Below are 14,824 nucleotides of genomic sequence, written 5' to 3' on the forward strand. Positions count from 1 at the left end.
CCAGCACAGAAAAAAATTATAAAGATTACAAGCATGAGTGTAGGTTGGAGCCCTGACATCATCCAGAACCATCAACTAAATAACAGGTTGGCCACAAATCATAATCAGGCCAGCACTCTTAGGTCTTATATTAGTTTAGCAGCTTCTTCACATGTCCACAATGTAATGGACAGGAGGCGGGGGTATTGTGAAAATGTATTGTTTACTTGGTCACTCCTACAAGACAGCTCTCTCTACCCTGAAGAATCGCAGCAGGATCACATTTACATTTTCAACAGTTACCAGATCAAAGGACTCTTTAAACAACATGTTTTCAGAGAAGCCTATTGGTCTGAAATTCTTCCTCTAAGAGTTCAGTCGTATCAGACTCCTCTATTGACATCAGTAAAACTCAAATAGCCAAAAATTCCTGATATTTCTGCCTATATCCCTTCTTCTAGATCCCCTGTCTTGTTCTCCAATTTCTTGCCCCCTTATCCCACCTGATGCCCCTCAGTGGTGGCTCGGATGGTAAAGAATCTGCCTGCAGGGCAGGAGACCTGGGTTGGATCCCTGGGCGGGGACGATCCCCTGGAAAAGGGAATGGTAACTCACTCCAGTATTCTTGCCTGGAGAGTCTCATGGACAGAGGAGCCGGAAGGGCTACAGTCCACAGGGTGGCAAAGAGTCGGACACGACTGAGCGACTAACACTTTCACTTTGTCCCACCGGGATACAGGGTGTGAATTAGCACCAATCTGCCCTTCATCAACTTGGAGGGAGATACGAGCTAATGTAATTTACTTCAAAAGCTAGATAATTGGACAGACAAGAAATGACAATATCCTGAAGAAGTAGTAGGAAGTGATGGAGAGGCAAGACTGGATTTAAAAGGATTTGATAACCAACTAGACATGGGAGAAGAGGGATAAAGAGTTTATATGCATTTGAGGAAAAAAAAGGAAAAAAGTTACCTAGGGAATGGGAGATGAAAAGGAAGAGGTAGTTATGTAGAGTGAGATTTTTAATTGGCCATGAGAATTTAGGAAGGGTAAGGAAAGCTGTATGCATTCTCTTCCACCAGCCAATCTCTTACCCTCGACATTGAAACTCACACCCAATCTGGTGCCTAATAACTGAATAAAAACAGATGGTGTGACATCTTGGGGAAGAGGAAGAGTATATAGGAAGGTTCAGTATTTCCGTCCACCACATAAGTTCACCTTGCTAAGAATGAAGGTGTGAGTGTGGACAAAGTTTAGAATCTGTAGTCTAAGGAAGAGTGACCTGGGGCATTTCTGAGCCTGAGTGAAGTCATGCCTTCATTAGCATTTGGGGAGGTGAGACAAGTCAGTTCACTCATCTGGTATTTCCTTAGAAGGAAATTTTGATCGAGTACCAGTCCTCTAAGAGCATTTGGAATGAATATTGCTATTGTCAACAAAGCAAAAATTACTTTATTGAGAATATTTCATTATGAGCAATTTCCATACAATACAGTGATAGGTCAGCACTACTCTATTGAAATATGGGCAATTAGAATATCTGAGACATCATCTCGTATTTAATACAACATCATGTGAAAGTAACTATGGATGTTTCCAAGGCACTTAATTCAACATCATCGTACTCAGTGTCCGCTTCCTCTCCCTGGAGAAACCAGGGGCTCTCTTCTTCCCCAGGATCAGTCGCCTCTCTAGAGATATTCAGAGAAGAACCTGAAGTAGGAACGAAAAGTTTGATTAGAACTGAAACAGAGAGACATGACAGAGCCCTGTGGTGGAAGTGAGTCAAGTAAGTGGTGGCGACAAAGCATCCCTGGGATCCAGGTGTGCTCAGGGAGGCTCAGGCTATTTCATGTTTATTTCAGTGAGCGTGGATCAGGGCTGTCTTCTCAGGATCTGGGCCCGGGAACTGGCTAGTGGTCCAGTGGTCAGGATGTGGTGTTTTCACTTCTGTGCCCCAGGTACAATTTCTGTTTCAGGCACTAAGACCTGCGATCTTGCAGCACCTCCTCTCCCTCACCTCCCAAATAAAAAGGATTCAGCCCATCTGAGGTCTCAACTTAAATGGAAAATCCTGGATTACAGGAGATCTGTTCCCTGGCTACACAATCAGCAAGGAGATACCCAAGAAGGGAAGAATCTCTACAAGGGGTGTAAAATTTTCTTTTTTCATAATTAACAGGTCTGAATCAACAAGAAGAGGGAGATAGGAGATCACATCCAAAGAAATCTCAGCTCCTCACTGACCACCGAACTCTGCTCTTGGTGGTCTTGATTTGTGTTCCCAAAAGCCCACAAAAAGCAACCACGGGATCCTTCTGCAGTTGCCCCTCCCCCAGGAAACACACAAACTTCAGATGGAGAAATACCCTTCATGGAAAATGAGTGTATTTCCTTGGCCACTGAAATAGCTGGAACAGATTAACATGAACCTGCTCACAAATTCTGAGTCCATAATCCACCATCATGCTTTTGTTTTTTAGGACCATATATGCCATCCACTTTATATATATTTGGGTTGACCTATGGTCAGCGTGCATTTTAAAGTATAAAAATGCTTTACAAATTCCAATACTATGTAACATAGTCTTTGAAATCTCTAACTGCATTTCACATATAAGACAGCACAAAATGTTATTCAGTTATTCTATTTTTGTATTAGGTAAATATGCTCAAGTAATCTACAAGTCTTAATGCAGGAACATGAAGGATAAAGACACGCAGACACAGATACTAATACTAGAGTGCATCCTCTCTTCTCAGGAGTCTGACAGCATTAAAGAAAGGAATAAGATCAAGATGATACTATCAACTATTTGAGGTCATCCAAAATTGGAATATCTAGGGGGGATGGACACTGAGCAGCTCAAATTCACCATTTCCAGGATAGAGACCAAAGACTGCAGGAGATCAGCTAACTCCACTCACCTGTCTGAGAGGACCTCGTTGTATCCACCTTCTCTGGGGGCATTTCCTCCTCACTCCCCTGAGAGGCAGAAGGAGCCCCAGGCAATGGTACCTCTTCAGCATCATCATAATCCTCACCACGGGCGTCAGTCCTCTGATCTGGGGCTTCCAAGGGCAGAGCAGGGGTCAAATGAAACCACAGTAAGTGGGTTGGTCTGGGAAATACCTAAAATCCCTTCTGACTCAGAGTTTCTGAGCCATTAAACAAAGGTACCAGTCACTCCTTGTTGCAACAGAATTTTTTCTAAGGTTGTATTTCATGTTGGTGTGCCCATAAATTAAAAAATAAAGATTTTATACATCTCAATACTGCCTTTGCCAACAAAGGTCTGTATAATCAAAGCTATGGTTTTTCTAGTAGTCATGTATGGATATGAGAGTTGGACCATAAAGAAGGCTGAACGTTGAAGAATTGATGCTTTGGATTTGTGGTGTTGGAGAAGATTCTTGAGAGTTCCCTGGACTGCAGAGAGATCAAAACTGTCAATCCTAAAGGAAATCAATCCTGAATAGTCACTGGAAGGACTGATGCTGAAGCTGAAGCTCCAATACTTTGGCCACCTGATGTGAAGAACTGTCTCATTAGAAAAGACCCTAATGCTGGGAAAGATTGATGGCAGGAGAACAAGGAGATGACAGAGGATGAGATGGTTAGGTAGGATCACCGACTCGATGGACATGAGTTCAAGCAAGCTCCAGGAGCTGGTGATGGACAGGGAAACCTGGTGTGCTACAGTCCATGGGATCACAAAGAGTCAGACACAACTGAGCAACTCAACAACAACAATATTTCCTGATTAAAATTACATATCTCAAAGCAACTCTTACACCAATGAGCATTACTATAAAATTTTGACAAATGATGTTTTCCAGATGTTGTTGCTGTTCAGTCACCAAGTCATGTCTGACTCTTTGCACCTCCAAGGACTGCAAAACGACAGGCTTCCCTGTCCCTCACCATCTGCTGGAGTTTTCCCAAGTTCATGTCCATTGAATTGGTGACACCATCCAACCATCTCATCCTCTATCACCCTCTTCTCCTTCTGCCCTCAATCTTTCCCAGCATCAGGGTCTTTTCCAGTGAGTCAGCTGTTCCCATCAGGTGGCCAAAGTATTGGAGCTTCAGCTTCAGCATCAGTCCTTCCAATGTGTATTCAGTGTTGATTCCATTTAATATTGACTGATTTGATCTTACTGTCCAAGGGACTCTCAAGAGTCTTCTCCAGCACCACAGTTCAAAAGCATCAATTCTTCAGCACTCTACCTTCTTTATGGTCCAGCTCTCACAACTGTATATGATTACTGGAAAAACCATAGCCTTGACTATATGGACCTTTGTCAGCAAAGTGATGTTTTTGCTTTTTAACACACTCTTTAGGTTTGTCAGAGCTTTTCTTCCAAGGAGCGAGTGTCTTTTAATTTCATGGCTGCAGTCTTCCACAGTGATTTTAAAGATATTTCCAGATAACGTTTTCTTTTAAATATGTGCGTGTTATGACTGAATGAGAGTAACTAAGGGCACAGAGAGCCCAGCCCCAGCATGAGACATCGCAGAACAGCCAGAGAAGGGGGAGAACAGACCCCCATCTGGACACAAGGGATCCCTCTGGTCCATCAAAGGAATACTGTTTCCCTTGCATCTTGTCTCTATGAGGGAAACTCTCTTCCCCAACATCCAGTTGCAGCAGGTCCACCTCTATTACCAGGAGCGGATCTGTGGTCATTGTTGTCTTCATCGTCCCTCATGTAACATGGCATTTTACTCACTGAGTCATCTGACAGGAATCGTAAAGTGGAGAAAAACATCACAGAATACACAGAAACAACCCTCCTGATACCCATGGGACATGTGTTAAGGCTGAGAAGAAATGAGGAGACAGGCCTGGCTCCTGCAGTGTAGATGGAGACTCAGGGCTCATGGGGCTCTGAGAGGCCATCTTGCCACTTTGGATAGCCGCCTCTGTGAGCCTGGGGCATACGTGAGGTCTGCAGACACTGAGAAGACCCGCACAGCCAGTGTGTGGTGACAACCAGAGGTCCCAGGAGAGCAGGCAGAGACACCCGCCTGGGCTGCCCAGAAGACCCTCTTTCTGTATCACACGGTGATCTAGGTCCTCACACACAGCTTCAGGAAGAGCATCTTCACAGCTAGATAAGGCTGAGAGATCCCCCAGCAGGTCAGAGATACTGCTCCAGATACCCTGATCCATCAGGCCCACCCTTCATCTCCCTGGTGCTCTCACACAGGCTGCTGGGACCTCAGCATCGTCTCCTACCCCATGCAGCGTGTTGGCACTGAAGAAGGAATTCATAGGGCCTGGACTTCACCTGAGGCCTATCCATGCTGATCGTGCTCGGCCACTTCTCCAGTGGACTCTGAACTCTCTGCTTAGTGCCTGTGGGAACGACAATGGAAGGATAAGACCCCCTCCGGACAGGGGAACCTTGAAGATCGTATCCAGGTTACTCATCACCTAAGAGAAAACATACACTAATCACCCCTGCCTCTGGACAGTATCTATCGGAATGTAACCACAGGCTTATCGGTTATTAACTAGTTGGAATGTAACCGCGGGCTTATTGATTGTTAACTGTTTGAACACATAACATGTGAATGATGGGGTTATTGTGATTGTATTTACCCTTCCTTTGTAAGCCTCAAGGGATTTGGGGTGGCAGGTTTGGACATGTACACATGGGGTATAAAAGATTTTCACAAATGCTGGTCGGGGTCCTTGGCTAAGAGGAGACTCTGCCTTGGGCCTGCCGGTGTAATAAACTGCACTCCACTATCTGCATTGTCCTTCTGAGTGAGTTTGTTTCCCAGAACGCGTGGCTATAACAGCACCTTTTCTCCTCATCTAACCTGAATCCACAGCTGAGCCTCAACTCTTCGCTCACAGAAGAGCCATGACATATGAAAGTTCACACCCCAGTCCTAAGAACCTCTGTACACTCAGCCCTTAGAGCTCCGCACAGAGCACATGCAGTCTGCAACTCAGAGCAGAGACCTGGCCCAGGCTCCCCTCCTCACACCTGCCCCATCTCCTGCCTCCACACACTCTCCCTGGTCCCCAGTTCCCCCTGCAGCCCACCTCTGCGCTCTGCTCTCCATCTGAGCAGCTGAGTCACCAGGATGACGAGGACCAGGAGGAGAAGGGCTCCCAGGATGAGGCAGAGGACCCAAGGCAGGGAGAAGGCACCAGGGAGAGGATTTGAGGTTGTTCTGGTCCCTAAGGACAAAAAAGCAAGAGGGTGTGGAGAAGGTCCTGGGCACAGGGAAACCTCTGTGCCAGCATTTCCAGGAGCTCCAGAAGATGGTGTTCCAGCCTCAGTAACAGTGACTGGGCTCCCCTGGGTCTCATCTTGAGATGAGTCAACTCCACTCCAGTGTGGCCCCAAGGCAGAGCCAGGGATTGTCAGGGAGATGCTCTGCCAAGACAACCTCTGAAGACCCGGCTCATCCCTTCTCCTTGGGCATCAACCAGTCCTGGGATCCGCATCTCACTAACGAGGAGAAACACTTAAGGGCAGGTGGGAGAATCTTAGCCTCTGCAATATGGGAATCAGTCTCCCTTGGACTCCGGGGCATGAGAAACCTCTGACCCAGGGAACCAAGGCAGAGGAGTTCCCCAACATAATGCTCTGGTTCACTCCACCAGTCAGGGGCTCCCCAAGCTCTTTCCTCTCTTTTGTTGTCAGAGAATCCACAGAACAGGCCCCAAGACTGAATATCTACCCTGCCCAGGAATCCTGGCACTGTACTTACTGGGGGCAGTTGCGGCTGGCAATGTAATTCTTACAGCCAAAAAAAGTAGGAATTTGGAGCAAGGGAATTGGCCAGAAATAGGTGAAAGTGAAGTGTTAGTCACTCAGTCGTGTCCAACTCTTTGTGATCCCCTGGACTATAGCTTAGCAGGTTCCTCTGTCCATGGAATTCTTCAGGCAAGAATACTGGAGTGGGTTGCCATTTCCTCCTCCAGGGGATCTTCCAGACAAAGGGATCAAAGCCCAGTCTCCTGCATTGCAGGCAGATTCTTGACTGTCTGAGCCACTTACTGGGGGGTGCCTGGGGAAGGCAATGAAATTTTTTCACCCAGAGAAAAAACAGGAATTGGGAGCAGGGTGATTGACCAGATGCAGGGCAGCCCATTTTCTCTCCTGAGCCCTGAAATCACCCCTCAGTCTCCACAACATCAGTGTCCAGTCCTCCCAGCTTCTGCGTCATAGATCAGGGCCCCAGGACTGGGACATGTCTGAGCACAAACTCCCCACCACGCCTGGCCCAGCCCACTGCCCCTGTGCTGACCCTGAGCCCCTCACTCACCAGAGCACCTCACACCAGCATCCTCCTCGTGCTTGCAGTCGCTCTGCCCCCAGGGCTCCGCAGCACAGTCCCACAGGGAGGACTCCCGGCCCCCGCACCGCACCTCGTCCAGCCAGATGCTCCCGTTTCCAGGGCCAAACGCCGCGGCCCGCACGGCTTCCAGGGCCGGGCCACAGCCCAGCTGCTGACACACCACCTCGGCCTCTGCCAGGCTCCAGGAGTCATCGCACACGGTGCCCCAGGAGCCGCTGTGCCAGACCTCCACCCGCCCTGAGCACTCGCGGTCTCCTCCCCTGAGCCGGAGCTTCTCTCTGTCTGAAAAGGCAGCAGCCCCTCCTGTGACTCCCCTGGTGGGAGGAAGGAGCCCCTGGGAGCCCTGGGGAGGGGGCGGGGCTGACGTACCTGTGCAGGGGGCAGCAGCTGGACAGCTCTCGGGTCTTCTTCCTGTAGGAGCAATGATGGGAAGTGCTGGATCAGGGACAGCTGGGGGTAGTCTTGTCCCCAGACATGAATATCTGTCGTCCTTGGTTCAGTCCAAATGACAAGGATAAACACAGGCTCATTATCTATTGGACTGAAGCATTCACTGCATGTGACCACTAGCTGAAACAACTGTAACTGTTTATATATTTGTCTCCACATTCCACTACAAATACAAACACACACATTTTGTAGATTCAACCTAAACTCATCACTTAGATTGGAAAATATAAAATCGCACTAATGACATCCTACAGAGTTGGGACAGACACAGAAACAGTAAGTCACCTGCACACGAGATATAGACTTCTTCCTTTGGAGAGCATGAAGTGTAATTCCAAGGGTCAGAAGGACACTGCCAGAGAGAGGTATCAGTTTTCTGGCACTGGATTCCATCTACCCACTGGGGTCTAGAACCTTCCCTAAGAACAACAGAAGAGTTGAGACTTCCACTGTCCCCACAGCCAAGCTGTCTGCAGATCACGGACACGGTGATGTCTTCCATGGGGCTGCGGCAGACACTACCCCAGGTCCCGTTGTAGAAAACTTCCAGCCACCCAGCACACTGCTGGTCTTCACTCACCATCCTGAGGGCCAGGAACTCTAAGATTGAAAGGAAAGAGACAGGACACAGTGAGCATTCCACTCAGTGCTCTGGGTTTTCCTCTCCCCCAGAAATTGTGACCATATACCCCCGACTCAGCAGAGGAGATGTCCACTGGATGAGAAGACTAACTTTTGCCTCACTTTCACCTGACTTTGTCCATTAATATCTTTCTATTTCAACCACAAGGATGGTTATGAACAGAGAAAGACCAACCAGGCACTTACAGGGCAGGGGAGCTGAATCCTGCTTCCTGATAAAACTTCTAAAGACTGTGAAAGGATGTGATGTGCACAGTGAGGTGGTCGACAGTTTAATGGACCCCCGGAAATGTCCACATCCCAATCCTGGAGCCTGTGATTTGTTACCTTACATTTAGAAAGGGGCTTCACATATGTGATTAATAAGGACCTTGGGATGGTCAGATTAAGCTGGAACAATGTGGATTAATCACCTGAGCCCAGTCTAATCACCTCCTTAGCCCTAATACCCTTAGATGGATCACCTTGCAAAGCTTCAGTTAGAGGGAAGAGTGAGTGAGGAAGAACAGTTGGAATAGGCACTGTTGTCTGATGAAGAAGAAAGGGGGCCCTGAGCCAAGGAATGAGGCCACACAGAAACCAGGAAAGGCTGGGAAAGGAGTAATCTGCACAGCATCCAGGAAGAATGCAGCCCTGTGGACACTGGGATGTTGGCTCACCAAGACCATTGCCAGACTCCTAGCAAACAGAACTGAACAGAATAAATCTATGCTTTCATTACAACATCACCAGGATCTCCAGACTGTATTACGACTGGGAATTGCAGAGTGAGTCCTGCTTTCACGTGGAAACTGTGAGAAACAGCTCTGGCAGGAAACACTGCTGAGAAGAAAGAACCAGAATGTCAGCTGCTGCAGGAGGAAGTGAAAGCACCTCGTCTTCATGTCTGCTGGAAACACAGGCTCCTGGGAGGAAGCCTCCTATTCTGGTCGTTTCAGCATCTCTCATCACCGCTCAGATCCTCGTCCTCCAGGCCCCACCCCTTCCCCAGCCTGTGGACAGTGCGCAGCGCAGACCTGAGCAGATGACCCCCGCGTCCTCCTTGTGTCTGCAGGCGTGCCGCCCCCAGCCTCGGGAAGGGCACCTCCACACGTGGGACTCCTTTCCTGTGCAGTTCAGGTCGTCCAGCCAGATGGGCCCTGATCCCGCCCCAAAGTGAGCAGACCTCGTGGCATTGAGGGCTTCTCCACAGCCCAGCTGCCTGCACACCACGCGGGCATCGTCCAGGTCCCAGCCATCATCACAGATGGTGCCCCAGGAGCCCTGGTCAAGGATCTCCACTCTCCCGGCGCAGGGACCGCCCCCGTCCACCAGGCGGAGCTGTCTGCTGTCTGAGGAGAGAGAAATGGGACAATGTGGGTGTTGACACGGGAATGAGAAAGGTCTTCTGTCCTGTGGGACCCTCACCTGAGCAGTAGGGGGCGCTCTCCTCTGAGGCTGCAGAGCCTGCTGGTTCAGACATGGAGTCATTGCACTGGGGCAGCACCTGGGTCTGGTTTCCTGCAGAAACAGCAATGATCAGGAGATTGGGAGTGTTAAAGAGCAGAAAATTGAATTAAGGTAAATAATGACCTAAGTGGTGGAGCCTGAGATAAATGCTGTAACATAGCAGTAACCTTATGGTAAATTTAGAGTTCACCTTCTCTACGGAGAGTTCTGTGTCTGACAATGCCAAAATTTCTGTTTTAAGCCAAGCATTGGACTAAGAATAAATTTACAAAAGTGAGAAATTATCAATACTTTTGATATTGTTGTTGAGCTACCCAAGCAGTGAAAGATTTTGGAGCCAAGCTCTCAGAGAGAATAAAGGGCAGAGGTGAGCCACTTCTCTGAGGCCTTTGTCAATTCAGAAATAAGAGCTGAGACTCTGAAAAGCTCAGCAGAGATTCTGCCAGACACACTAGCTCAGGTAACATGAAGGACTATTCAGGGTCCGCCTGAGGGAAGGTTAGCCAGTATCTGGGCATGATAAAAGGAAAGTGAACTAAAAGCTGATCCTTTCCCGAGGAATGGATGCCCAATTTCTACTTTCTTCACCCTCTTTCAAGTAAGGTGATCGACCCTAAATTGGGTGCCTAGAGGAATCTATAAAATAAGCTCCTTTCTGAAGGAGTTCTACAATTTTTCACCCATAATGTCTGTCAATCAAATACCCAGTCACAAAAGATAAAAAAATTGACAAAAATATATGAAGAAAAAATGCATTAGAAAGAAATGTACAGAATACCCAGCTACTGGAGTTAACCTGACAAAAGTTTAAATCACCATGGATGAAATGTTCAAAGAATGAAATGACAAAATAGAATTTTGGCAGAGAAATGATCACAAAGAATTTAATAAAAATTCTAGAATTGAAAATGTCAATTTTTAAAATAGCTCAGAGGATGTGTGTAATACTCCATCAGACCAACACAAGATAGCAATAGTAAAAGGAGACAGAATGAAGCACAGAAAGAAAAAAATGGAAAATATAAAAATTTACAGAAAGATGCTAAACAGGTCTGGCATTCATATATACTAAGTCCTAGGTACATAAAGCCAAAATTGACAGAACGTAAGGCAGAAATTTAGAATCAACAATTTCCCATTTTATACACCCTGGTGGGTTTTAAACATCCACAAAATCTTTACATCCACTGAGAAGTGAAGTCTATGCCTCCCTCTCTTGAAACTGGGCTGACCTTCATGAATTCCTGGTAAGCAATAGAAGGGAGTGTATGTATCACTGCTCAAACTTCGCATTAGGTCTGAGGACCATTCAGCCTCCTCTGAAATCACTGAGGACTTTTGCTTTAGGGCAAGGAGAGACAAGAAAGCCTTCTTAAGTGAACAATGTAAAGAAATAGAGGAAAACAATAGAATGGGAAAGACTAGAGATCTCTTCAAGAAAATGAGATACCAAAGGAACATTTCATGCAAAGATGGGCAAATTAAAGGACCTGGCAAGGACCTTTAGGAAATGACAAGGACCTAACAGAAGCAGAAGATACTAAGAAGAGATGGCAAGAAGACACAGAAGTGAGTGCTAAGTCACTTCAGTCATGTCCGACTCTTTGCGATCCTATGGACCATATCCCGCCAGGCTCCTCTGTCCATGGGATTCTCCAGGCAAGAATACTGGAGTAGGTTGCCATTTCCTTTTCCAGGGAAGAAGACACAGAAGAACTATACAAAAAACATCTTAATAACCCAGATGATCATTAGAGCCAAACACCCTGGAATGCAAAGTTAAGTAGGCCTTAGGAAGCATCACTATGAACAAAGCTAGTGGAGGTGATGGAATGTCTGCTGAGCTCTTTCAAATGCAAAAAGATCATGTTGTGCAAGTGCTGTACTCAATATGCCAGCAAATTTAGAAAACTCAACAGTGGCTACAGGACTGGAAAAGGTCAGTTTTCATTCCAGTCCTAAAAAAGGGCAATGCCAAAGAATATTCAAACTATGGCAAAAATGCACTCATTTCACATGCCAGGAAGGTAATGCTCAAAATCCTTAAAGCTAGGCTTCAACAGTATGTGAACAAAAAATTTCCTAATGTACAAGCTCAATTTAGAAAAGGCAGAAGAACCAGATATCAAATTGCCAACATCCGTTTGATCTCAGAAAAAGCAAGGGGATTCCAGAAAAGCATCTACTTCTGCTTCACTGACTACGCTAAAGCCTTTGACTGTGTCAGCTCATTTCAGTTCAGTCACTCAGTCGTGTCTGACTCTTTGAGACCCCATGGACTGCAGCACGTCAGGCTTCCCTGTCAATCACCAGCTCCCGGACCTTGCTCAAACTCATGTCCATCGAGTCAGTGATGCCATCCAACCATCTCATCCTTTGTCGACCCTTCTGCCCTTGCCTTCTATCTTTCCCAGCATCAGGGTCTTTTTCAGTGAGTATGCATCAAGTGGCCAAAGTATTGGAGCTTCAGCTTCAGCTTCAATGTCAGTTCTTCCAATGAATATTCAGGACTGATTTCCTTTAGGATGGATTGGTTTGATCTCCTTGCAGTCCGAGGGACTCTCAAGAGTCTTCTCCAGCACCACAGTTCAAAAGCATCAATTCTTTGGTGCTCAGCTTTCTTTATGGTTCAACTCTCACATCCATAAATGACTACTGGAAAAACCATAGCTTTGGCTAGACAAACCTTTGTTGGCAGAGTAATGTTTCTGTTTTTTAATATGCTGTCTAGGCTGGCCATAACTTTCCTTCCAAGCAGTAAGCATCTTTTAATTTCTTGGCTTCAGTTACCATCTGCAGTGATTTTGGAGCCCCCCAAATAAAGAAGTATCTCACTGTTTCTGTTGTTTCCCCATCTATTTGCCATAAAGTGATAGGACCAGATGCCATTATCTTAGCTTTCTGAATGTTGAGTTTTAAGCCAGCTTTTTCACTCTCTCTTTCATCAAGAGGCTCTTTAATTCTTCTTTGCTTTCTGCCATAAGGGTGGTGTCATATGCATATCTGAAGTTATTGACATTTTTCCTGGCAATCTGGATTCCAGCTCATGCTTCATCCAGCCCAGCATGTCTCATGATGTACTCTGCATATTAGTTAAATAAGCAGGGTGACAATATACACCCTTGACATACTCCTTTCCCTATCTGGAACCAGTGTATTGTTCCATGTCCAATTCTAACTGTTGCTTCTTAACCTGCATGCAGATTTCTCAGGAGGCAGGTCAGGTGGTCTGGTATTCCCATATCTTTAAGAATTTTCCACACTTTGTTGTGATCCATACAGTCAAAACTTTGCCATAGTCAGTGAAACAGAAGTCGATGTTTTTCTGGAACTCTCTTGCTTTTTCTATGATCCAACAGATGTTGGCAATTTGATCTCTGGTTCCTCTGCCTTTCCTAAATCCAACTTGAACATCTGGAAGTTGTCGGTTCACGTACTATTGCAGCCTGGCTTGGAGAATTTGAGCACTACTTTACCAGTGCATGAGACGAGTGCAATTCTGTGGTAGTTTGAGGATTCTCTGGCATTGCCTTTCTTAGGGATTAGAATGAAAACTGACTTTCTCTAGTCCTGTGGCCACTGCTGAGTTTTCCAAATTTGCTAGCATATTGAGTGCAGCACTTTCACAGCATCATCTTTTAGGATTTGACATAGCTCAACTGGAATTCCATCACCTTCACTAGCTTTGTTCATAGTGACACTTCCTAAGGCCCACTTGATTTCACATTCCAGGATGTTTGACTCTAGGTGAGTGATCATACCATCATGGTTATCTGGGTCATGAAGATCTTTTTTGTATAGTTCTTCTGTGTATTCTTACCACCTCTTTGTAATATCTTCTGCTTCTGTTAGGTTCATACCATTTCTGTCCTTGATTGTGCCCATCTTTGCATGAAATGTTCCCTTGGTATCTCTAATTTTCTTGAAGAGATCTCTAATCTTTCCCATTCTACCATTTTCCTCTATTTCTTTGCACTGATCAAAGAGGAAGGCTTTCTTATCTCTCCTTGCTATTATTTGGAACTCTGCATTCAAATGGGTATATCTTTCCTTTTCTTCTTTGACTTTAGCTTCTCTTCTTTTCTCAGCTGTTTGTAAGGCCTCCCTCCTCAGACAACCATTTTGCCTTTTTGCATTTCTTTTTCTTGGGGATGGTCTTGATCTCTGTCTCCTGTACAATGTCACGAACCTCCATCCATATTTCTTCAGGTACTCTGTCGATCAGAACTAATCCCTTGAGTCTATTTGTCACTTCCACTATATAATCATAAGGGATTTGATTTAGGTCATACCTGAATGGTCTAGTGGTTTTCCTTACTTTCTTCAATTTAAGTCTGAATTTTGCAATAAGGAGTTCATGATCTGAGCCACAGTCAGCTCCCAGTCTTGTTTTTGTTGACTGTATAGAGCTTCTGCATCTTTGGCTGCAAAGAAATCTTTGCACGTCTTTGTGCAAAGTCACACATCTTTGACTTTGTGAATCACAACAAACTGTAGAGAATTCTTAAAGAGATGGGAATATCAGACCACCTTTCCTGCCCCTTGAGAAGCCTGTTTGCAGGTCAGGAAGCAACAGTTAGAATTGGACATGAGCAACAGACTGTTTCCAAATTGGGAAAGGAGTACATCAAGGTTGTAAATTGTCATCCTTCTTAATTAACTTCTATCATGTGAAATGCTGGGCTGGATGAAGCTCAAGCTGGAATCAAGATTTCTGAGAGAAATATGAATAACCTCAGATATGCAGATGACACCACCCTAATGGCAGAAAGTGAAGAGGAACTAAAGAACTTCTTCATGAAGGTGAAAGAGGAGAGTGAAAAAGATGACTTAAAACTCAACATTCAAAAAACTGAGATCATGGGGTCTAGTCCCATCACTTCATGGCAAACAGATGGGGAAGAAATGGAAACAGTGACAGATTTCATTTTCTTGGGCTCAAAAATCACTGCCGACAGTGACTGCACACATG

The 14,824-nt window shown here is 45.8% G+C and overlaps 1 protein-coding gene across 1 annotated transcript in view; it reads right to left on the bottom strand.

Moving 5' to 3' along the window:
• Positions 1–1,491: 1,491 nt before the first annotated feature.
• The window catches only part of LOC133043051 (antigen WC1.1-like), a 65,280-nt gene continuing 51,947 nt past the window's right edge, over positions 1,492–14,824 (bottom strand). The window contains 9 exon segments of the mRNA XM_061123941.1: positions 1,492–1,697; positions 2,913–3,050; positions 4,655–4,738; positions 5,017–5,109; positions 6,047–6,220; positions 7,261–7,587; positions 8,047–8,361; positions 9,420–9,734; positions 9,811–9,903. Of these exon segments, the coding sequence (XP_060979924.1) occupies positions 1,555–1,697; positions 2,913–3,050; positions 4,655–4,738; positions 5,017–5,109; positions 6,047–6,220; positions 7,261–7,587; positions 8,047–8,361; positions 9,420–9,734; positions 9,811–9,903 (1,682 nt within the window). The 3' untranslated portion in view covers positions 1,492–1,554.

This window comes from Dama dama, chromosome 22 (assembly GCF_033118175.1).
Source record: "Dama dama isolate Ldn47 chromosome 22, ASM3311817v1, whole genome shotgun sequence".
NCBI lineage: Eukaryota > Metazoa > Chordata > Mammalia > Artiodactyla > Cervidae > Dama > Dama dama.